Here is a 19,826-nt window from a genome sequence, read left to right as displayed (position 1 = left end):
AAATCTTGAAAGCCTGACATTGCCCAGTACCTTCAAATTTTGTTTACTGGGTGACAGATTTTCTTTAGTGAATGACATTTATGTTACACAGATTAGCAAATGCACTGATATATGTGAAGGGCCCATACAGTCCAAATTTGTTTATAGATGATGGGTCATGTATTGATTTTTTTCCTTCCTTATGTCCATCCTAGCATATTTTTTTTGTGTGTGCTTACATGCCCCTGAGAGCATGCCCATGCCTTCTGACCCTGGAATGCACTTCCAGAACTTGATATAAAAGAATGCAAAATGTCTTGTGCACAACCTCTAAATATCCTATAGAGTAGATCCTCTAAATATCCTATAGAGTAGATACTGGCATTATGCTCATGAGTCTAAAGCTGACCCATGCTGCCCCACTCCACAAAAGTGGAAGCAAAACTATCCAGAAAGAAATATCAAATAGTAGCACTAACATTGCGCATTATTAAATCTTCAAGATAGTCCTAAGAGGCAGACTGATTGAATTTATGAAACTGAACAGTGCATAACCCAGGACAGCATGGTTTCAGGACAGGAAGATCTTGCCTCTCCTAGTTGCTTTCCCATGTTGATAAGATTGCTAAGTCATTTGAGAACAAAGAAATCGCTGGTGTCATTTACACTAACTTTACAAATACATTTGGCAAATGTGACCATGGTTTTCACAGCTAATGAAATACATTGGATGGGAATAACTGGGAAAATTAGTAGATGGATTTACAACTTTTTAACTAACATATAACACATTCCACATACATATATCAGACATTAATGTTTATACAAATATCATTTTCAGAGGTGGAGGGAACAGGGAGAAGCGGGAGACCAAATTGGAGGTGGAAGGATGGAGTGAAAATGATTTTGAGCGATTGGGGCTTGAATATTCAGGAGGGTGAGAGGCATGCAAGGAATAGAGTGAATTGGAATGATGTGGTCTGGTGGGGTCGATGTGCTGTCAGGGCATGAAAAGTGTTTGGGGTAAACTATGGAAAGGTCTGTTAGTCCTGGATGTGGATAGGGAGCTTTAGTTTCAGTTCATTACACATGACAGCTAGAGACAGTGTGAATGAATGTGGCCTTTTTTGTCTGTTTTCCTGGCACTACCTTGCTGAAGCAAGGGGTGGTGATGTTGTTTCCTGTGGGGCGGGGTAGTGCCAGAAATGGATGAAGGCAAGCGAGTATGAATTTGTACATATGTATGTATGTATATGTCTGTGTATGTGCATGTATATATATGTATATGTTATGTATATGTTTGTATATGTGTGTGTATGGGCATATAGATATATATATGTGAATATGTGTGGATGGGCCATTCGTCGTCCGTTTCCTGGCGCTACCTCGCTAATGTGAGAAGCAGCGATCCAAATGTAATTATAATAATGATAATGGTATTGCATTGAAATTTATTAAAAAAAGGGGGTGACTGTGTTGTTGACTGGTTGGTGAGGATATTCAATGTATGTATGGCTCATGGTGAAGTACCTGATGATTGGCAGAATGCATGCATAGTGCCATTGTACAAAGGCAAAGGGGATAAAGGTGAGTGTTCAAATTACATAGGTATAAGTTTGTTGAGTATTCCTGGGAAATTATGTACAGAGCATCAGATTGGGGAAGAGCAGTGTGGTTTCAGAAGTGGTAGAGGATGTGTGGATCAGTGTTTGCTTTGAAGAATATATGTGAGAAATACTTAGAAAAACAAATGGATTTGTATGTAGCATTTATGGATCTGGAGAAGGCATAAGATAGAGTTGATAGAGATGCTCTGTGGAAGGTATTAAGAGTATATGGTGTGTGAGGCAAGTTGCTAGAAGCAGTGAAAATTTTTTTCGAGGATGTAAGGCATGTGTATGAGTAGGAAGAGAGGAAGGTGATTGGTTCCCAGTGAATGTCAGTTTGCGGTAGGGGTGCGTGATGTCTCCATGGTTGTTTGATTTCTTTATGGATGGGGTTGTTAGCGAGGTGAATGCAAGAGTTTTGGAGAGAGGGGCAAGTATGCAGTCTGTTGCGGATGAAAGGGCTTGGGAAGTGAGTGAGTTGTTGTTCACTGATGATACAGCACTGGTGGCTGATTTGGGTGAGAAACTGCAGAAGCTAGTGACTGAGTTTGATAAAGTGTGTGAAAGAAGAAAGCTGAGAGTAAACGTGAATAGGAGAAAGGTTATTAGGTTCAGTAGGGTTGAGGGACGAGTCAATTGGGAGGTAAGTTTGAATGGAGAAAAACTGGAGGAAGTAAAGTGTTTTAGATACCTAGGAGAGGATTTGGCAGCAGATGGAACCATGGAAGCAGAAGTGAGTCACAGGGTTGGGGAGGGGCGAAGGTTCTGGGAGCGTTGAAGAATGTTTGGAAGGCGAGAACATTATCTTGGAAAGCAAAAATGGGTGTTTGAAGGAATAGTGGTTCCAACAATGTTATATGGTTGCGAGGCATGGGCTATAGATAGGGTTGTGTGGAGGAGGGTGTAGGAAATGAGATGTTTGAGAACAATATGTGGTGTGAGGTGGTTTGATCAAGTAAGTAATGAAAGAGTAAGAGATATGTGTGGTAGTAAAAAGAATGTGGTTGAGAGAGTAGAAGAAGGTGTATTGAAATGGTTTGGTCACATGGAGAGAATGAGTGAGGAAAGATTACAATGAGGATATGTGCATCAGAGGTGGAGGGAATGAGGAGAACTGGGAGACCAAATTGGAGGTGGAAAGATGGAGTGAAAAAGATTTTGTGTGATCGGGGCCAGAACATGCAGGAGGGTGAAAGGCATGCAAAAAATAGAATGAATCAGAACGATGTGGTATACCTGAGTCGACGTGCTGTCAGTGTATTGAACCAGGGGTAAACCATGGAAAGCTTTGTGGGGCCTGGATGTGGAAAGGGAGCTGTGGTTTCGGTGCTTTACACATGATAGCTAGAGACTGAGTGTGAACGAATGTGGCCTTTGTTGTCTTTTCCTAGCACTACCTTGCGCATGTGCGGGGGGAGGGGGGTGCCGTTTCACGTGTGGCTGAGTAGCGACAGGAATGGCTGAGGGCAGCAAGTATGAATATGTACATGTGTATGTATGTATTTGTCTGTGTATGTATATGTATGTATACATTGAAATGTATAGGTATGTATATGTGCGTGTGTGGGCATGTATGCATATACATGTGTATGTGGGTAGGTTGGGCCATTCTTTCATCTGTTTCCTTGTGCTACCTCTCTAACGTGGGTGACAGCGACAAAGTATAATAGATAAGATAGAAATAATAATGAAAAGAAGAGAGAATGTTGGGGTGAAGAGAGTGGTGAGAGTAGTGAGCTTGGGAAGGAGACTTGTGTGAGGAAGTACCAGGAGATACTGAGTACAGAATGGAAAAAGTTGAGAACAAAGGACGAAAGGGGAGTGGGGTAGGAATGGGATGTATTTAGGGAAGCAGTGATGGCTTGTGCAAAAGATGCTTGTGGCATGAGAAGTGTTGGAGGTGGGCAGATTAGAAAGGGTAGTGAGTGGTGGGATGAAGAAGTAAGATTATTAGTGAAAGAGAAGAGAGAGGCATTTGGACAATTTTTGCAGGGAAATAATGCATATGACTGGGAGATGTATAAAAGAACGAGGCAGGAGGTCAAGAGAAAGGTGCAAGAGGTGAAAAAGAGGGCAAATGAGAGTTGGGGTGAGAGAGTATCATTAAATTTTAGGGAGAATAAAAAGATGTTTTGGAAGGAGGTAAATACAGTGCATAAGACAAAGGAACAAATGGGAACATCAGTGAAGGGGGCTAATGGGGAGGAGATAACAAGTAGTGGTGATGTGAGAAGGAGATGGAGTGAGTATTTTGAAGGTCTGTTGAATGTGTTTGATGATAGAGTGGCAGATATAGGGTGTTTTGGTCGAGGTGGTGTGCAAAGTGAGAGGGTTGGGGAGAATGATTTGGTAAACAGAGAAGAGGTAATAAAAGCTTTGCGGAAGATAAAAGCCGCAAAGGCAGCGGGTTTGGATGGTAATGCAGTGGAATTTATTAAAAAAGGGGGTGACTGTATTGTTGACTGGTTGGTAAGGTTATTTAATGTATGTATGACTCGTGGTGAGGTGCCTGAGGATTGGCAGAATGCTTGCGTAGTGCCATTGTACCAACGCAAAGGGGATTAAAGTGAGTGCTCAAATTACAGAGGTATAAGTTTGTTGAGTATTCCTGGTAAATTATATGGGAGGGTATTGATTGAGAGGGTGAAGGCATGTACAGAGCATCAGATTAGGGAAGAGCAGTGTGGTTTCAGAAGTGGTAGAGGATGTTTGGATCAGGTGTTTGCTTTGAAGAATGTATGTGAGAAATACTTAGAAAAACAAATGGATTTGTATGTAGCATTTATGGATCTGGAGAAGACCTATGATAGAGTTGATGAAGATGCTCTGTGGAAGGTATTAAGATTATATGGTGTGGGAGGCAAGTTGTTAGAAGCAGTGAAAAGTTTTTATTGAGGATGTATGGCATGTGTACATATAGGAAGAGAAGAAAGTGATTTATTCTCAGTGAATGTAGGTTTGTGTGATGTCTCCATGGTTGTTCAATTTGTTTATGGATGGGGGTTGTTAGGGAGGTGAATGCAGGAGTTTTGGAAAGAGGGGCAAGTATGCAGTCTGTTGTGGATGAGAGAGCTTGGGAAGTGAGTCAGTTCGTGTTTGTTGATGATACAGTGCTGGTGGCTGATTCGTGTGAGAAACTGCAGAAGCTGGTGACTGAGTTTGGTAAAGTGTGTGAAAGAAGAAAGCTGAGAGTAAATGTCAATAAGAGCAAGGTTATTAAGTACAGTAGGATTGAAGGACAAGGCAATTGGGAGGTAAGTTTGAATAGAGAAAAATTGGAGGAAGTGAAGTGTTTTAGATATCTGGGAGTGGATTTGGCAGCGGATGGAACCATGGGAGCGGAAGTGAATCATAGGGTCGGGGAGGGGGCGAAAGTTCTGGGAGCATTGAAAAATGTGTGGAAGTCGAGAACGTTATCTTGGAAAGCAAAAATGGGTGTGTGGAAGTCGAGAACGTTATCTTGGAAAGCAAAAATGGGTATGTTTGAAGGAATAGTGGTTCCAACAATGTTATATGGTTGTGAGGCGTGGGCTATAGATAGAGTTGTGTGGAGGAGGGTGGATGTGCTGGAAATGAGATGTTTGAGGACAATATGTGGTGTGAGGTGGTTTGATCAAGTAAGTAACGAAAGTGTAAGAGAGATGTGTGGTAATAAAAAGAGTGTGGTTGAGAGAGCAGAAGAGGGTGTTTTGAAATGGTTTGGTCACTTGGAGAGAATGAGTGAGGAAGGATTGACCAAGAGGATATATGTGTCAGAGGTGGAGGGAACGATGAGAAGTGGGAGACCAAATTGGAGGTGGAAGGATGGAGTGAAAAAGATTTTGTGTGATCGGGGCCTGAACATGCAGGAGGGTGAAAGGCGTGCAAGGAATAGAGTGAATTGGAACGATGTGGTATATCGGGGTTGACGTGCTGTCAATGGATTGAACCAGGGCATGTGAAGCGTCTGGGGTAAACCATGGAAAGTTGTGTGGGGCCTGGATATGGAAAAGGAGCTGTGGTTTCGGTGCTTTATTACATGACAGCTAGAGACTGAGTGTAGATGAATTTGGCTTTTGTTGTCTTTTCCTAGCAGTACCTCGCACACATGAAGGGGGAGGGGGTTGTTATTCCATGTGTGGCGAGATGACGATGGGAATGAATAAAGGCAGACTACGAATTATGTACATGTGTATATATGTATATGTCTGTGTGTGTATATATGTATACATTGAGATGTATAGGTATGTATAATTGCATGTGTGGGCGTGTATGTATATACATGTGTATGTGGGTGGGTTGGGCCAGTCTTTCGTCTCTTTCCTTGCACTACCTCGCTAACGTGGGAGACAGCGACAAAGCAAAATAGATAAAAAAAGTAATAAATAAAATATATATAAACACCCATACACGAACATATATGTACACACATATGCATACACAGACATGTACATATATACAAATGTATATATTCATACTGGCTTGCCTTCATCCATTCCCGATGCTACCCCATCCCACAGGAGACAACATTGCTACCCCTTGCTTCAGTGAGGTAGTGCCAGGAAAACAGACAAAAAAGGCCACATTCATTCGCACTCAGTCTCTAGCTGTCATGTGTAGTGCACAGAAAAACACATCTCCCTTTTCACATGCCCTGGCTCAGTCCATTGACAGCATGTCGACCCCAGTATACCACACCATTCCAATTCACTTCATTCCTTGCATGTCTCTCACTCTCCTGTATGTTCAGGCCACAGTCACTTAAAATCACTTTTGCTCCCTCCTTCCACCTCCAGTTTAGTCTCTCACTTCTCCTTGTTCCCTCCACCTCTGGCTTATACATATTCATACTGGCTTGCCTTCATCCATTCCCGATGCTACCCCATCCCACAGGAGACAACATTGCTACCCCTTGCTTCAGTGAGGTAGTGCCAGGAAAACAGACAAAAAAGGCCACATTCATTCACACTCAGTCTCTAGCTGTCATGTGTAGTGCACAGAAAAACACATCTCCCTTTTCACATGCCCTGGCTCAGTCCATTGACAGCATGTCGACCCCAGTATACCACACCATTCCAATTCACTTCATTCCTTGCATGTCTCTCACTCTCCTGTATGTTCAGGCCACAGTCACTTAAAATCACTTTTGCTCCCTCCTTCCACCTCCAGTTTAGTCTCTCACTTCTCCTTGTTCCCTCCACCTCTGGCTTATACATCCTCTTTGTCAACCTTTCCTCACTTATTCTCTCCGTATGTCCAAACCATTTCAGCACACCCTCTTCTGCGCTTTCAGCCGCACTCATTTTATTTCCACACATCTCTCTTACCCTTTCATTACTTAATCAAACACCTCACACAACATATTGTCCTCAAACATATCATTTCCGTCACATCCACCCTCCTCCATATAACCCTGTCTATAGCCCATGCCTCACAACGATATGATATTGTTGGAATTACTATTCCTTCAAACATACCCATTTTTGCTCTCCAAGATAATGTTCTTTCTTTCCACACATTCTTCATCACTCCTGGAACCTTCACCCCCTCCCCCATCTTTGTGACTCACTTCTGCTTCCTTGGTTCCATTCACTGCTAAGTCCACTCCCAGATATCTTAAACACTTCACTTTCTCCAATTTTTCTCATTTCAGACTTACAGCCCAATGTTCTTCAAAATAGATGGATAGATAAATAGCTTGGACTGAATTCATGTGAATTTGGGTTGGGCACCATGTTCCTCAGGTGCCATTCCTCAAGTAGTGTTGGGTTGGGCTAGGAGATTTGTTTTTATACCTTCATGTAATGTTTTGCTATTTTACCTGAAGAGGTCATGGAAAATAAATAAAAGCTGGAGAAGTTGTTCTTTTACTTTTCCTGTGAGTTATGAAGATACACTTAGGTATTTACATAGTCTTATGGCCCAGGGCATAACATCTCAGTTGGCAGCTGTGCAACATGAGTGTCAGAGTGTGGCTGTAAGATTAATTATAATGATGACTGGTTCATGTGGGCAGAAGTAAAGAAATAAATGAGTGGTAAATGATGTATCCTTACTCTGAATGATAGCAGGTACCTGACGTGGTAGGTGCACAGCCAGCTGGTCTTGCATTATATCATGACAACTCATCTTAATGAAAAATGGGAATGATTTAGTTGCCCTTGCACTGTCATGGTAGATATGTATCAAGTCGTGCAATATTGTAACATTATTCTATTATCTTTGTTGCTCTCCCTGAGACCATCTCCTTTCGCAGATATCTGCATATCTATCTATCTCTGACATTTATTCCTAACTGGAATTCCCACCTAGCATTTCTTGAAACTGATGTAAAAAATGAAACATGCATGGGTGAAACTGCACATTCTTTGCTTATGCAAAGTGGGAAAAGGGTGTACAAAAAAAATGTAAAGGGATGGGCATTGTATCAGAAGGAGATGTATCAGGGATGAAGTATTGGAATTTTTCTAAATGGTATCAGAGGGAAAAATAGAACCAACAGGAGTGGCTTTACTGGCATGGAGAAAGTTAGAATAATGTTGGTGCCATAAAGAAAAGGAAAAATTGATCAGAAATTGTAAGAGGTATGTTTGTCCCGAGACTACAAAGGTTACTTTTAGAAAAAGAAAGATTACTGTAAATTCTTTGTTAAAATAGTTTTCATTGTTTATAGCATAATTGGTTGTAATCAGAGGTTGAATACAAGTAGAGTGTTCAAGGTATCACTTATTCGATAGGAAGTGACTTTTAGTTAACTGATATTGAAGAATGAATTTTCTTCCCACAGCAAATTCCAGTGTATGACCAGCCATCTCTGCTTCCCCAAAATGGGACGCTCATGCCTTCGGTGGCCCCTGGTACATTCCGGCAGTATCCCCCATCCCAGGTGCCACCATATCACCTTCAACCATTCTACATCATGCCACCTCAGACACTGCAACATATAGATGTGCCTCCAGTAAGGATTTCACTATTCATTACTGTACAAATCATCTTACTGGATTTTTTCCATTGTCTCGAACTATTTTTAAAGCTATTAAGTTAAACTTTTAAGACAAAGGTGTTGCATTCTTTATAATAGCTGTAGAAGGAGCATACTTGATATTATTTGCAAAAGTATCAGTAGATTTCAAATGTGGGTTAAACATAGAGTTTGTAGAAGGAAGTTTATTTCTTCATCATGATTGTCTTTCTCCTACAGATGGTGTCTTTTTGGCACATCACATCAGTCTAGTATGGTGGTCAGCTATGCATTCTTAGACTGAATATATTGTTGCAGTTATTGCTGTTTCATGACACTTTTGTAGCAAATACCCCCTCCCCCCCTATAACTTATTGTCTTTCCAGGAGGTGCTGTCATCAGATGGGATAATTTGTACTATATCCAGATGGGATATATCACAACATGCCTCAGTCTATCACAGTGAAATGTGGTGTTAGGAGGTGTAGCTTGAAAAACAAGAAAATATTGCTCTGGTGATGAAAACGCCCATTGACTGTTCATCAGGCAAAAGTGATGATTAAATTTAGTGTGTGATAATGAAAATTTTGGGGGGTTCCTGTAATGACTGCAACTTTATCTATTTTGATTTACTAGACAACAAGGACTTGTTTAAGGAGTGGAGCTCTGAAAAAGCAAGGTATAGGCACCACATATGAATAAAAGAAACTATGAAAACAGAAGATATAACAATGTAAGACTAAATATGTTAACTTAAATGAATTTCTGTGAGTTATGGTTAACCCATGGTGATCTTTTACTGACCCCCAGGGTGCAGCACCCTCTGCAGTAAGGTTATTCAGTTGTATCATATTGTCCTTCCCTTTATATTATCTTTCTCTCTTTCATACTTGTTAGCTGTTTTTCATATTAACACGGTAATGCCAGGAATAGATGAAGAAAAGGCCTCATTTGTTTACATCCATACTCTAGCTGTCATGTGTAATGCACCAAAACCAAAGCTCCCTGTTTACAACCATGCCCCACAGAACATGGTGTGTAAGGTTCTGGAAAAGATTATTAGAAAGCAAGTAGATGACTTTCTGTGGAGGATGAATTTCTTAAGTGAGAAAGAGCAAGGTTAAGGGAGATTCATGTGTGACTAACCTTATAGAGATTTTCAAGAGATTAAGCTCAGTCCTAGACAAAAGGGAGGGCTAGATAGACTGTGTATCTGGATTTCAAGAAGGCAGTTGATATTGTACCACATAAGTGCCTGACTGAGAAGCTGGATCACTAAGCAGGAATAAGGGGGAAAGTCCTATGATTGATAGATCATCTCACTGCTAGGGAACAAAGGATACATGTCAGAGGAGCCTTTTCCAAAAGTGTTAAGTTGACCAGCAGAGTGCCACAGGGTTTGGTTCTGAGACTTGCTTAAAGGTATAGATAGGATCTTTCTTGAATATCTTTGCTGATGATGCAGAGTCCTGAGGGAAATGAAAAGAGAGGAAGATTGCATCAGCTTACAAGGAGACCTAAACAGAATCTAAAGTTGGTCTGAAATGTGGTCAGTGAAATTCAGGTCAAGCAAATGTAAAGTGTTTAGGGTGAAACAAAATGAAAAATGGCTTTAGTATAAGTAATACCCAGCAGAATATAATCTTCAGGATTCTGTGTGTGAGAATTACTTGGGAGTTGACATTGTCCCTACCTGTCACCAGAGTCCCATATTAGGAGAAAAGTTAAGGAGACAAACTGTTTGCTGGCAAATTTTAGAATAGCTTTCAAGTATAAGAAAATATTTAGCAAGCTGTTCATATTCTTCTTAAAGCCAAAAGTAGAATATGCTTCTCAGTTTTGGTCACCACACTCAAAGAAAAACAAAGAGCTCATAAAGAAGGTCCAGAAGAGGGCAGTAAAGATGATACCAGAATTAAGAGAGCTGAGTTACAGGAAAAGGCAAAGAAGCTTTAAATTTACCCATCTTGGAAGAAGACTGATGGGTGACCTAATCACAGACTTTTAGTTTATAAAAGAAATCAAAAGAAGTAGACATTGGGCTGTTCTTAGAGAGATGTAGGGATAGAGCAACCAGAGGACATGACATGAAATTAAGTAAATAAGCATATAAAGAAATACTCTTTATCATAGGAGTGGTGGAGGAATGGAACAAATTGGCTGAGGACATATTTAATGCAGACAGCATACATAGATTTAAGAAGTGAAATGATTGTTAAGACTTAAAGAGATTGGGCCATACAGTACAAATAATTAGATACACTGTAGCAACAGAGACACTGACATATGCTAAAACTCCACAAACACTGACATACACATTAGCCAGAGACACTGACATACACATTAGCCAGAGACACTGACATACACTGCAGCTCAAGAGACAATGACATACACTGCAGCTAGAGACAGACATACACTACAGCCAGAGACACTGACTTCGTCTTCAGCTCTTCTTGAACTGTACTTTGCCAACCCTTGGGCTAAGTGTAGTGGTACAGGTATTGAGTCATGGGATTGGTTGATGGGTTTGTGGTACTTTGGTAAAGGCTAGATTAGGGTGTTGTGCCAGGTGAAGAGAGTATGGGGATAAGTGATAAGGCTTGAGTTAGGCAGTGTGTGTATGAAATTTGGTGGTAAGGTGTAGGACAAGGTTATGGGGATAGGTGAGGGAGATAGCTGGGTAGGTGATGGGATGTGGAGCTAAATAATGGGGTGTGAAACTAGGTGTTAGGATGTAGGGCTAGCTGTTGGGGTGAGGGAATAAGTGGTTGAGTGTGGGTTGAGGTGATGCATTGTTGGAGGAAGATGGAGTTTGGGTCTGGGTTATAGGATGTGGGACTAGATCATGGGGACTTGGTACAAGGTTATGAGGTATGCTGCTAGGAGTTTGGGACTAGATGATGGGATATGTTGCTAGGAATTTGGGATGAGATGATGGGGCATGCTGCTAGGGGGTTGGGGCTAGATGATGGGGTATGCTGCTAGGGGTTTGGGACTAGATGATGAGGTATGCTGGGGTGTGCAGCCAGGTCATGCTGGGTATGTGCAGCCAGGTCATGCTGGGTGTGTGCAGCCGGGTCATGCTGGGTGTGTGCAGCCGGGTCATGCTGGGTGTGTGCAGCCAGGTCATGCTGGGGATGTGCAGCCAGGTCATGCTGGGGATGTGCAGCCAGGTCATGCTGGGGATGTGCAGCCAGGTCATGCTGGGGATGTGCAGCCAGGTCATGCTGGGGGTGTGCAGCCAGGTCATGCTGTGGATGTGCAGCCGGGTCATGCTGGGTGTGTGCAGCCAGGTCATGCTGGGGATGTGCAGCCAGGTCATGCTGGGGATGTGGAGCCAGGTCATGCTGGGGGTGTGCAGCTAGGTCATGCTGGGTGTGTGCAGCCAGGTCATGCTGGGTGTGTGCAGCCAGGTCATGCTGGGGATGTGGAGCCAGGTCATGCTGGGGGTGTGCAGCTAGGTCATGCTGGGGTGTGCAGCCAGGTCATGCTGTGGATGTGCAGCCAGGTCATGCTGGGGATGTGCAGCCAAGTCATGCTGGGGATGTGCAGCCAGGTCATGCTGGGTGTGTGCAGCCAGGTCATGCTGGGGATGTCCAGCCAGGTCATGCTGGGGATGTGCAGCCAGGTCATGCTGGGGATGTGCAGCCAGGTCATGCTGGGGATGTGCAGCCAGGTCATGCTGGGGATGTGCAGCTAGGTCATGCTGGGTGTGTCCAGCCAGGTCGTGCTGGGGATGTGGAGCCAGGTCATGCTGGGTGTGTGCAGCCAGGTCATGCTGGGGATGTGCAGCCAGGTCATGCTGGGATGTGCAGCCAAGTCATGATGGGTGTGTGCTGCCAGGTCATGCTGGGGTTGTGCAGCCAAGTCATGCTGGGTGTGTGCAGCCAGGTCATACTGGGTGTGTGCAGCCAGGTCATGCTGGGGATGTGCAGCCAGGTCATGCTGGTTGTGTGCAGCCAAGTCATGCTGGGTGTGTCCAGCCAGGTCATGCTGGGGATGTGCAGCCAGGTCATGCTGGGTGTGTGCAGCCAGGTCATACTGGGTGTGTGCAGCCAGGTCATGCTGGGGATGTGCAGCCAGGTCATGCTGGTGTGTGCAGCCAGGTCATGCTGGGTGTGTCCAGCCAGGTCATGCTGGGGATGTGCAGCCAGGTCATGCTGGGTATGTGCAGCCAGGTCATGCTGGGGATGTGCAGCCAGGTCATGCTGGGTGTGTGCAGCCAGGTCATGCTGGGTGTGTCCAGCCAGGTCATGCTGGGGATGTGCAGCCAGGTCATGCTGGGTGTGTGCAGCCAGGTCATACTGGGTGTGTGCAGCCAGGTCATGCTGGGGATGTGCAGCCAGGTCATGCTGGGTGTGTGCAGCCAGGTCATGCTGGGTGTGTCCAGCCAGGTCATGCTGGGGATGTGCAGCCAGGTTATGCTGGGGATGTGCAGCCAGGTCATGCTGGGTGTGTGCAGCCAGGCCATGCTGGGTGTGTCCAGCCAGGTCATGCTGGGGATGTGGAGCCAGGTCATGCTGGGTGTGTGCAGCCAGGTCATGCTGGGTGTGTGCAGCCAGGTCATGCTGGGGATGTGCAGCCAGGTCATGCTGGGGATGTGCAGCCAGGTCATGCTGGGTGTGTGCACCCAGGTCATGCTGGGGATGTGCAGCCAGGTCATGCTGGGTGTGTGCAGCCAGGTCATGCTGGGTGTGTGCAGCCAGGTCATGCTGGGGATGTGCAGCCAGGTCATGCTGGGGATGTGCAGCCAGGTCATGCTGGGTGTGTCCAGCCAGGTCATGCTGGGGATGTGCAGCCAGCAGGTCATGCTGGGGATGTGCAGCCAGGTCATGCTGGGTGTGTCCAGCCAGGTCATGCTGGGGATGTGCAGCCAGCAGGTCATGCTGGGGATGTGCAGCCAGGTCATGCTGGGTGTGTCCAGCCAGGTCATGCTGGGGATGTGCAGCCAGGTCATGCTGGGGTGTGCAGCCAGGTCATGCTGGGTGTGTGCAGCCAGGTCATGCTGGGGATGTGCAGCCAGGTCATGCTGGGGATGTGCAGCCAGGTCATGCTGGGTGTGTGCAGCCAGGTCATGCTGGGTGTGTGCAGCCAGGTCATGTTGGGGATGTGCAGCCGGGTCATGCTCGTTGTGTGCAGCCAGTTCATGCTGGGTGTGTGCAGCCAGGTCATTCTGGGTGTGTGCAGCCTGGTCATGCTGGGGATGTGCAGCCAGGTCATGCTGGGGATGTGGAGCCAGGTCATGCTGGGTGTGTGCAGCCAGGTCATGCTGGGGATGTGCAGCCAGGTCATGCTAGGTGTGTGCAGCCAGGTCATGCTGGTTGTGTGCAGCCAGTTCATGCTGGGTGTGTGCAGCCAGGTCATGCTGGGTGTGTGCAGCCAGGTCATGCTGGGGATGTGCAGCCAGGTCATGCTGGGGATGTGCAGTCAGGTCATGCTGGGGATGTGCAGCCAGGTCATGCTGGGGATGTGCAGCCAGGTCATGCTGGGTGTGTGCAGCCAGGTCATGCTGGGTGTGTGCAGCCAGGTCATGGTGGGTGTGTGCAGCCAGGTCATGCTGGGGATGTGGAGCTGGGGTGTGCAGCCAGGTCGTGCTGGGGTGTGCAGCCAGGTCGTGCTGGGGATGTGGAGCCATGTCATGCTGGGGGTGTGTAGCCAGGTCATGGTGGGTGTGTGCAGCCAGGTCATGTTGGGGATGTGCAGCCAGGTCATGCTGGTTGTGTGCAGCCAGTTCATGCTGGGTGTGTGCAGCCAGGTCATGCTGGGGATGTGCAGCCAGGTCATGCTGGGGATGTGCAGCCAGGTCATGCTGGGTGTGTGCAGCCAGGTCATGCTGGGTGTGTGCAGCCAGGTCATGCTGGATGTTTGCAGCCAGGTCATGTTGGGGATGTGCAGCTAGGTCATGCTGGGGATGTGCAGCCAGGTCATGCTGGGGATGTGCAGCCAGGTCATGCTGGGGATGTGCAGCCAGGTCATGCTGGGGATGTGCAGCCAGGTCATGCTGGGGATGTGCAGCCAGGTCATGTGGGTGTGTGAAGCCAGGTCATGCTGGGTGTGTGCAGCCAGGCCATGCAGGGGATGTGCAGCCAGGTCATGCTGGGGATGTGCAGCTAGGTCATGCTGGGGATGTGCAGCCAGGTCATGCTGGGTGTGTGCAGCCAGGTCATGCTGGGTGTGTGCAGCCAGGTCATGCTGGGTGTGTCCAGCCAGGTCATGGTGGGGATGTGCAGCCAGGTCATGCTGGGTGTGTGCAGCCAAGTAATGTGGGTGTTTGTAGCTAGGTCATGCTGGGGATGTGCAGCCAGGTCATGCTGGGTGTGTGCAGCCAGGTCATGCTGGGTGTTTGCAGCCAGGTCATGCTGGGGATGTGCAGCCAGGTCATGCTGGGTGTGTGCAGCCAGGCCATGCTGGGGATGTGGTGCCAGGTCATGCTGGGGTGTGCAGCCAGGTCATTCTGGGGTGTGCAGCCAGGTCATGCTGGGGGTGTGCAGCCAGGTCTTGCTGGGGGTGTGTAGACAGGTCATGCTGGGTGTGTGCAGCCAGGTCATGCTGGGGATGTGGAGCCAGGTCATGCTGAATGTGTGCAGCCAGGTCATGCTGGGTGTGTGCAGCCAGGTCATGCTGGGTGTTTGCAGCCAGGTCATGCTGGGGATGTGCAGCCAGGTCATGCTGGGTGTGTGCAGCCAGGTCATGCTGGATGTTTGCAGCCAGGTCATGCTGGGTGTGTGCAGCCAGGTCATGCTGGGGATGTGCAGCCAGCAGGTCATGCTGGGGATGTGCAGCCAGGTCATGCTGGGTGTTTGCAGCCAGGTCATGCTGGGGATGTGCAGCCAGGTCATGCTGGGGTTGTGCAGCCAGGTCATGCTAGGTATGTGCAGCCAGGTCATGCTGGGTGTGTGCAGCCAGGTCATGCTGGGTGTGTGCAGCCAGGTCATGCTGGGTGTTTGCAGCCAGGTCATGTTGGGGATGTGCAGCCAGGTCATGCTGGGTGTGTGCAACCAGGCCATGCTGGGTGTTTGCAGCCAGGTCATGCTGGGGATGTGCAGCCAGCAGGTCATGCTGGGGATGTGGAGCCAGGTCATGCAGGGTGTGCGCAGCCAGGTCATACTGGGTGTGTCCAGCCAGGTCATGCTGGGGATGGGGAGCCAGGCCATGCTGGGTGTGTGCAGCCAGGTCATGCTGGGTGTGTGCAGTCAGGTCATGCTGGGTGTGTGCAGCCAGGCCATGCTGGGGATGTGCAGCCAGGTCATGCTGGGTGTGTGCAGCCAGGTCATGGGGATGTGAGGATAGATGAATAGGGTGTGAGGCTAGGGCGTAGGTGTGTGGGGATAGATGGTAGGAATGTGGGACTGATTTAGAGAGTGTGGGGTAGGGAGTAGAGGTTTCAGGATAGATGATAAAAATGTGGGACTAATTTAGGGACTGTGGGGTAGGAAGTAGGGGTGTTGGATAGGTGATAGCAGTGTGTGACTAAGTGAGAGAGCATGGGCTAGGGAGTAGGGATATGGGATCGGGTGATGGGAGTGTAAGAGAGGTGATTTAGGTATGGGCTTATTGATTGGGATGCTGCATTAAGAGATAAGTTGTGGGGGGCTGCAGACTAGAGTTGTGGGGTTAGTTGATGGGCCCTTAGGCTAAGTGATGGGATGTAGGACAAGATGATGGGATATCAAACAGGTTGTTGGCTGTAGGGCTATGTGATTGATGTGGGCCATGATGATGGGGAATTAGGCCTGTATGTTAGAGGTATGGATGTAGCCCATGCTAACCCAGGCCGTAGTCTCACTCACCTTCTCTGGAGCTCACTGTCCCTGAGTGAAACCCACTGAACATATCTGGTCCAAAGATGTAATGTGTGAGGTGAAGTGCTCAGTTTGGACCCATGCAAGTCAGGCAAAGTTAAGGTTTAACCTGTCGTACCTGTATTGCATTGTGACCACAGAGTTCATAAGTATAATTCTTTGCTGTGTCAGTTTCTTATCATATTCAGTGTAGATTTGATACATCTTCACTTGGTGTGGAGGTGTGATTGAAATCAGCATTCATTGGGAGTCATTTTCAATTATTTTGTTCATGTAAAGTGTATATTAAGGTTATCTCATATAGAAAAAAGCTCTCAACATGTTATATACTCATCCTTTGGTATTTATTAAATAACTTAGTGGAGGTGCTGCCTTCCCTAATAAGCATGTGATGACAGAGGCATGGTTTGTAATGTGTCTTGACTGTTAGGGAAGTGGGCATGTGTCCATGATTTTAGATGAAATGCCCAATACTTACTTACTTAGTCTCAGATGATTCCATCAGAACTGAAACACAAAAGGATGACTGTTATTTATGTGGTTGATATTAGCTTGTAGGCAGCACTCTGTTATCAGCTTCATCACTGTACAAGTCATTAAGCATAGGGAACCAAACAAGTCATTAAGGTTAGAAGATCTAATAAGATGCACATGAATTATGTTGTGTTGTGTTTTATGATGTAGGGATTCATCTCTTATGCTAGTTTCATGTAACAACTTAGTGGTCAAAATTATTTGGTAGATGATGCAGACACCTATGGATACAAGTCAGATGCCATATTCCCCTGTCATACCTGCACTGACGACACACATGCAGCAACTTCATCTTACACCTGGTTCTGTAAGTACATAAATTTGGATTTTGAATAGCATGATCATTTGTAATTAGCTTATTTGCAGGTTATATGGTGCTGCAAGCAGACTTAAGAAATTGCAGATGTTAGATAAGGTTTACATGATGTGTTAAAAAGGAAGGTAGAAGTAATTGATGCAACATGATGGTTTGTGAAAGGAGAACAGTGAAGTAATAAAACTCTGCAGTACCAGACACAGTAGATAGAAAGTGAGCTGAAGTGCGAGGTTACGAGAGGTGGTCAGTTTTTGGAAGGGCCACCTACCTATGACTGCCAGTGACAAGTTTGTATCCTTCCATTGTACCACAGTACAATGGAAGGATAAATGAAGGAGAGAGCTGTTTAAGGGAGGAAGTAAGTGGAACCTTAGGGAAAATGTTAATGAAAGAATGTTGAGATGGAAAGAAAAAAGAAAGAGGGATAGTTTAAGCCTCCCATCATTAACCTTTAGTGTAAAACATGGTCTCAGCTGAAATATAACAGGCAGTTGTAGTATTCGTGATGTTGAAATGAAATATGTAAAGGATGGTTGTGATATTAGCATATGCAATGGAGTAAGTAATGTTGAAATGTGTAATAGATGGTGCATGTCAGGCAGAGGGAAAGACCTGGAATGTGTTGTCCTAGTGTGGGTCAAGCATTAGTGTTGCAGAGTGGGTCAGGCATTGATGTCTCAGAGTGAGTCAAGCATTGATGTCTCAGAGTGAGTCAAGCATTGATGTCTCAGAGTGGGTCAACCATTAGTGTCTCAGAGTGGGTCAAGCATTGGTGTCTCAGAGTGGGTCAGGCATTGATGTCTCAGAGTGGGTCAAGCATTGATGTCTCAGAGTGGGTCAACCATTGTTGTCTCAGAGTGGGTCAAGCATTGATGTCCCAGAGTGGGTCAAGCATTGATGTCTCAGAGTGGGTCGAGCAGTGGTATCACAGAGTGGGTCAAGCATTGGTGTTGCAGATTGGGCCAACTTTGGTTTTTTAGAGTGGATCAAACAGTGGTGTTTTGTGTAGGTCAAGCAATGGCATCACAGACTGTCCCAAGCATTGTTGCAGAGTGGGTCAAATTGTGTTGTTGCTGAGTGGGTCAAGCAAAATATCTTGAAGGGCTTTGGTCTTTTGAAGAGGATTCATGATAATAGGTTCATAATGAAAAATTATTGGAGAGTGAGAAAAGACCAGTGATTAAGGGAAGGACAACTGACGTTGTGGGAAGGCAAACTGAGTGAGTATAATGATAAGAGGACCCAGGAAGGCTTAAGGGGAATACAGCTTCACAAGGAGTTCCCAGTGAATGACAGAGATGTGGATAGACATAGACTTAGAGGAAAGTGATATGATTTATTTTGGTGTTATACACATTCTTGGTGATAATGGCAGTTTTAAATAGATAAGATTATAGTATTAGATTTTTTGGAACTGAAGTTTGATAAATATTTTGGCAATTATTCTTGATTATGTAATGTCAGTGATTTGTGTGGGAGATGTGTTTTATGTAAGAGTAAGGGAGTACAGGTTTTGATTTCTTTCATTTGTTTAAGTTTTCCATTAAGAGAAACAATGGATTATGGTTATATACAGATGCCTATATTTTGAATAAGTTCAGAGCCTCAAAAAAGAAATGCAATTTTGTGGATAAAGTCATTAATTTTATTTTCCATCAATTACATGTGAAAAAGGTATCTTGAAATGAGTATGTAACATTTTGAGACTATTTACTAAGTATATATGTACATATGTATTTATTGAAGGTATAACTGTGGTTTAACTTTTTTAAAATGTGTGTGAATATTTGCAGCAAGGAGGATACTTGACGACCAGTGGAGGATACCCAGCCTCACCCTACACCCCAATGATGCAGCACATGGCCATGATAGAAGACTCCACTGCGCATTCCCCAGATGAATATCAACCTTATCCAGCCACCCCTGGCCCAGTCCAGTGCCAGCCGCAGCCTAAGTAACATTGTGAGTACTTGAATTGCATGTTAGTATCAGAGAACTTCTCTTTTGCAGAATCCACATATCAGACATAAACTGTCTGTAAGATTTTGATGAAATTCATGGATTAGACTGAAAGTGACTGTAAGAGATTGTTGTTTACAGTGGTATCAGACAGAAGTGTTTTCAACTTAAATGCATAGGTGATCTGGCTACACTAGGTAGAAGTTTCAACCTTTATTATGTACAGTGTTACAGTTATCAGATGTCTTGAAGTTCTTTGGAATTATGTGTACATGTAGAGGCTTACCTTGACTGCCCATCTTTGTACATTTCACATTGTACTGGAAAAAAAAGTCAACAAATTAAAACATGTGCATAGAATCGTGTTAGTTACTATGATGAGATACAAATGAAACAGTTACTGTTAGCTTGTGTTGGTAAACCTACCTCTGTATATCTATATTCTAGAAGTTAGCTTGTGTTGGAAGGCCTACTGTACTATATTTGTATTCAAGAAGTTAGCTTGTGTTGGAAGGTCTTCCTATGTATATTTATATTTAAGAAGGTTGATTTTAACTAAACTTGGCAAGTTGTCTTTGGGTGGTCCCTTTTCAATATTTTTCTCAGTGACTCTAATCACCTTTATTATATAAGAGGCTAAAAAGAGTTGCATACCTTTTAAAGAAGCCATATCCCACCCAGCAAAGGAA

At 45.2% G+C, this 19,826-nt stretch overlaps 1 protein-coding gene across 5 annotated transcripts in view; it reads left to right on the top strand.

Annotated features, from left to right (window-relative positions):
- The window catches only part of shep (alan shepard), a 336,340-nt gene that overhangs the window by 307,222 nt on the left and 9,292 nt on the right, over nt 1-19,826 (top strand). For all 5 annotated transcript variants that reach the window (XM_071691043.1, XM_071691040.1, XM_071691045.1 and 2 more), the window contains 3 exons: nt 8,353-8,523; nt 17,071-17,169; nt 18,972-19,140. In XM_071691043.1, the coding sequence (XP_071547144.1) occupies nt 8,353-8,523; nt 17,071-17,169; nt 18,972-19,136 (435 nt within the window). In that variant the 3' untranslated portion in view covers nt 19,137-19,140. The remainder of the gene's footprint in view (nt 1-8,352; nt 8,524-17,070; nt 17,170-18,971; nt 19,141-19,826) is intronic.

Source organism: Panulirus ornatus, chromosome 50 (genome assembly GCF_036320965.1).
Source record: "Panulirus ornatus isolate Po-2019 chromosome 50, ASM3632096v1, whole genome shotgun sequence".
NCBI lineage: Eukaryota > Metazoa > Arthropoda > Malacostraca > Decapoda > Palinuridae > Panulirus > Panulirus ornatus.
The sequence above is the reverse complement of the archived record's forward strand: the minus strand, read 5'-3'. Positions and strand labels throughout refer to the sequence as shown.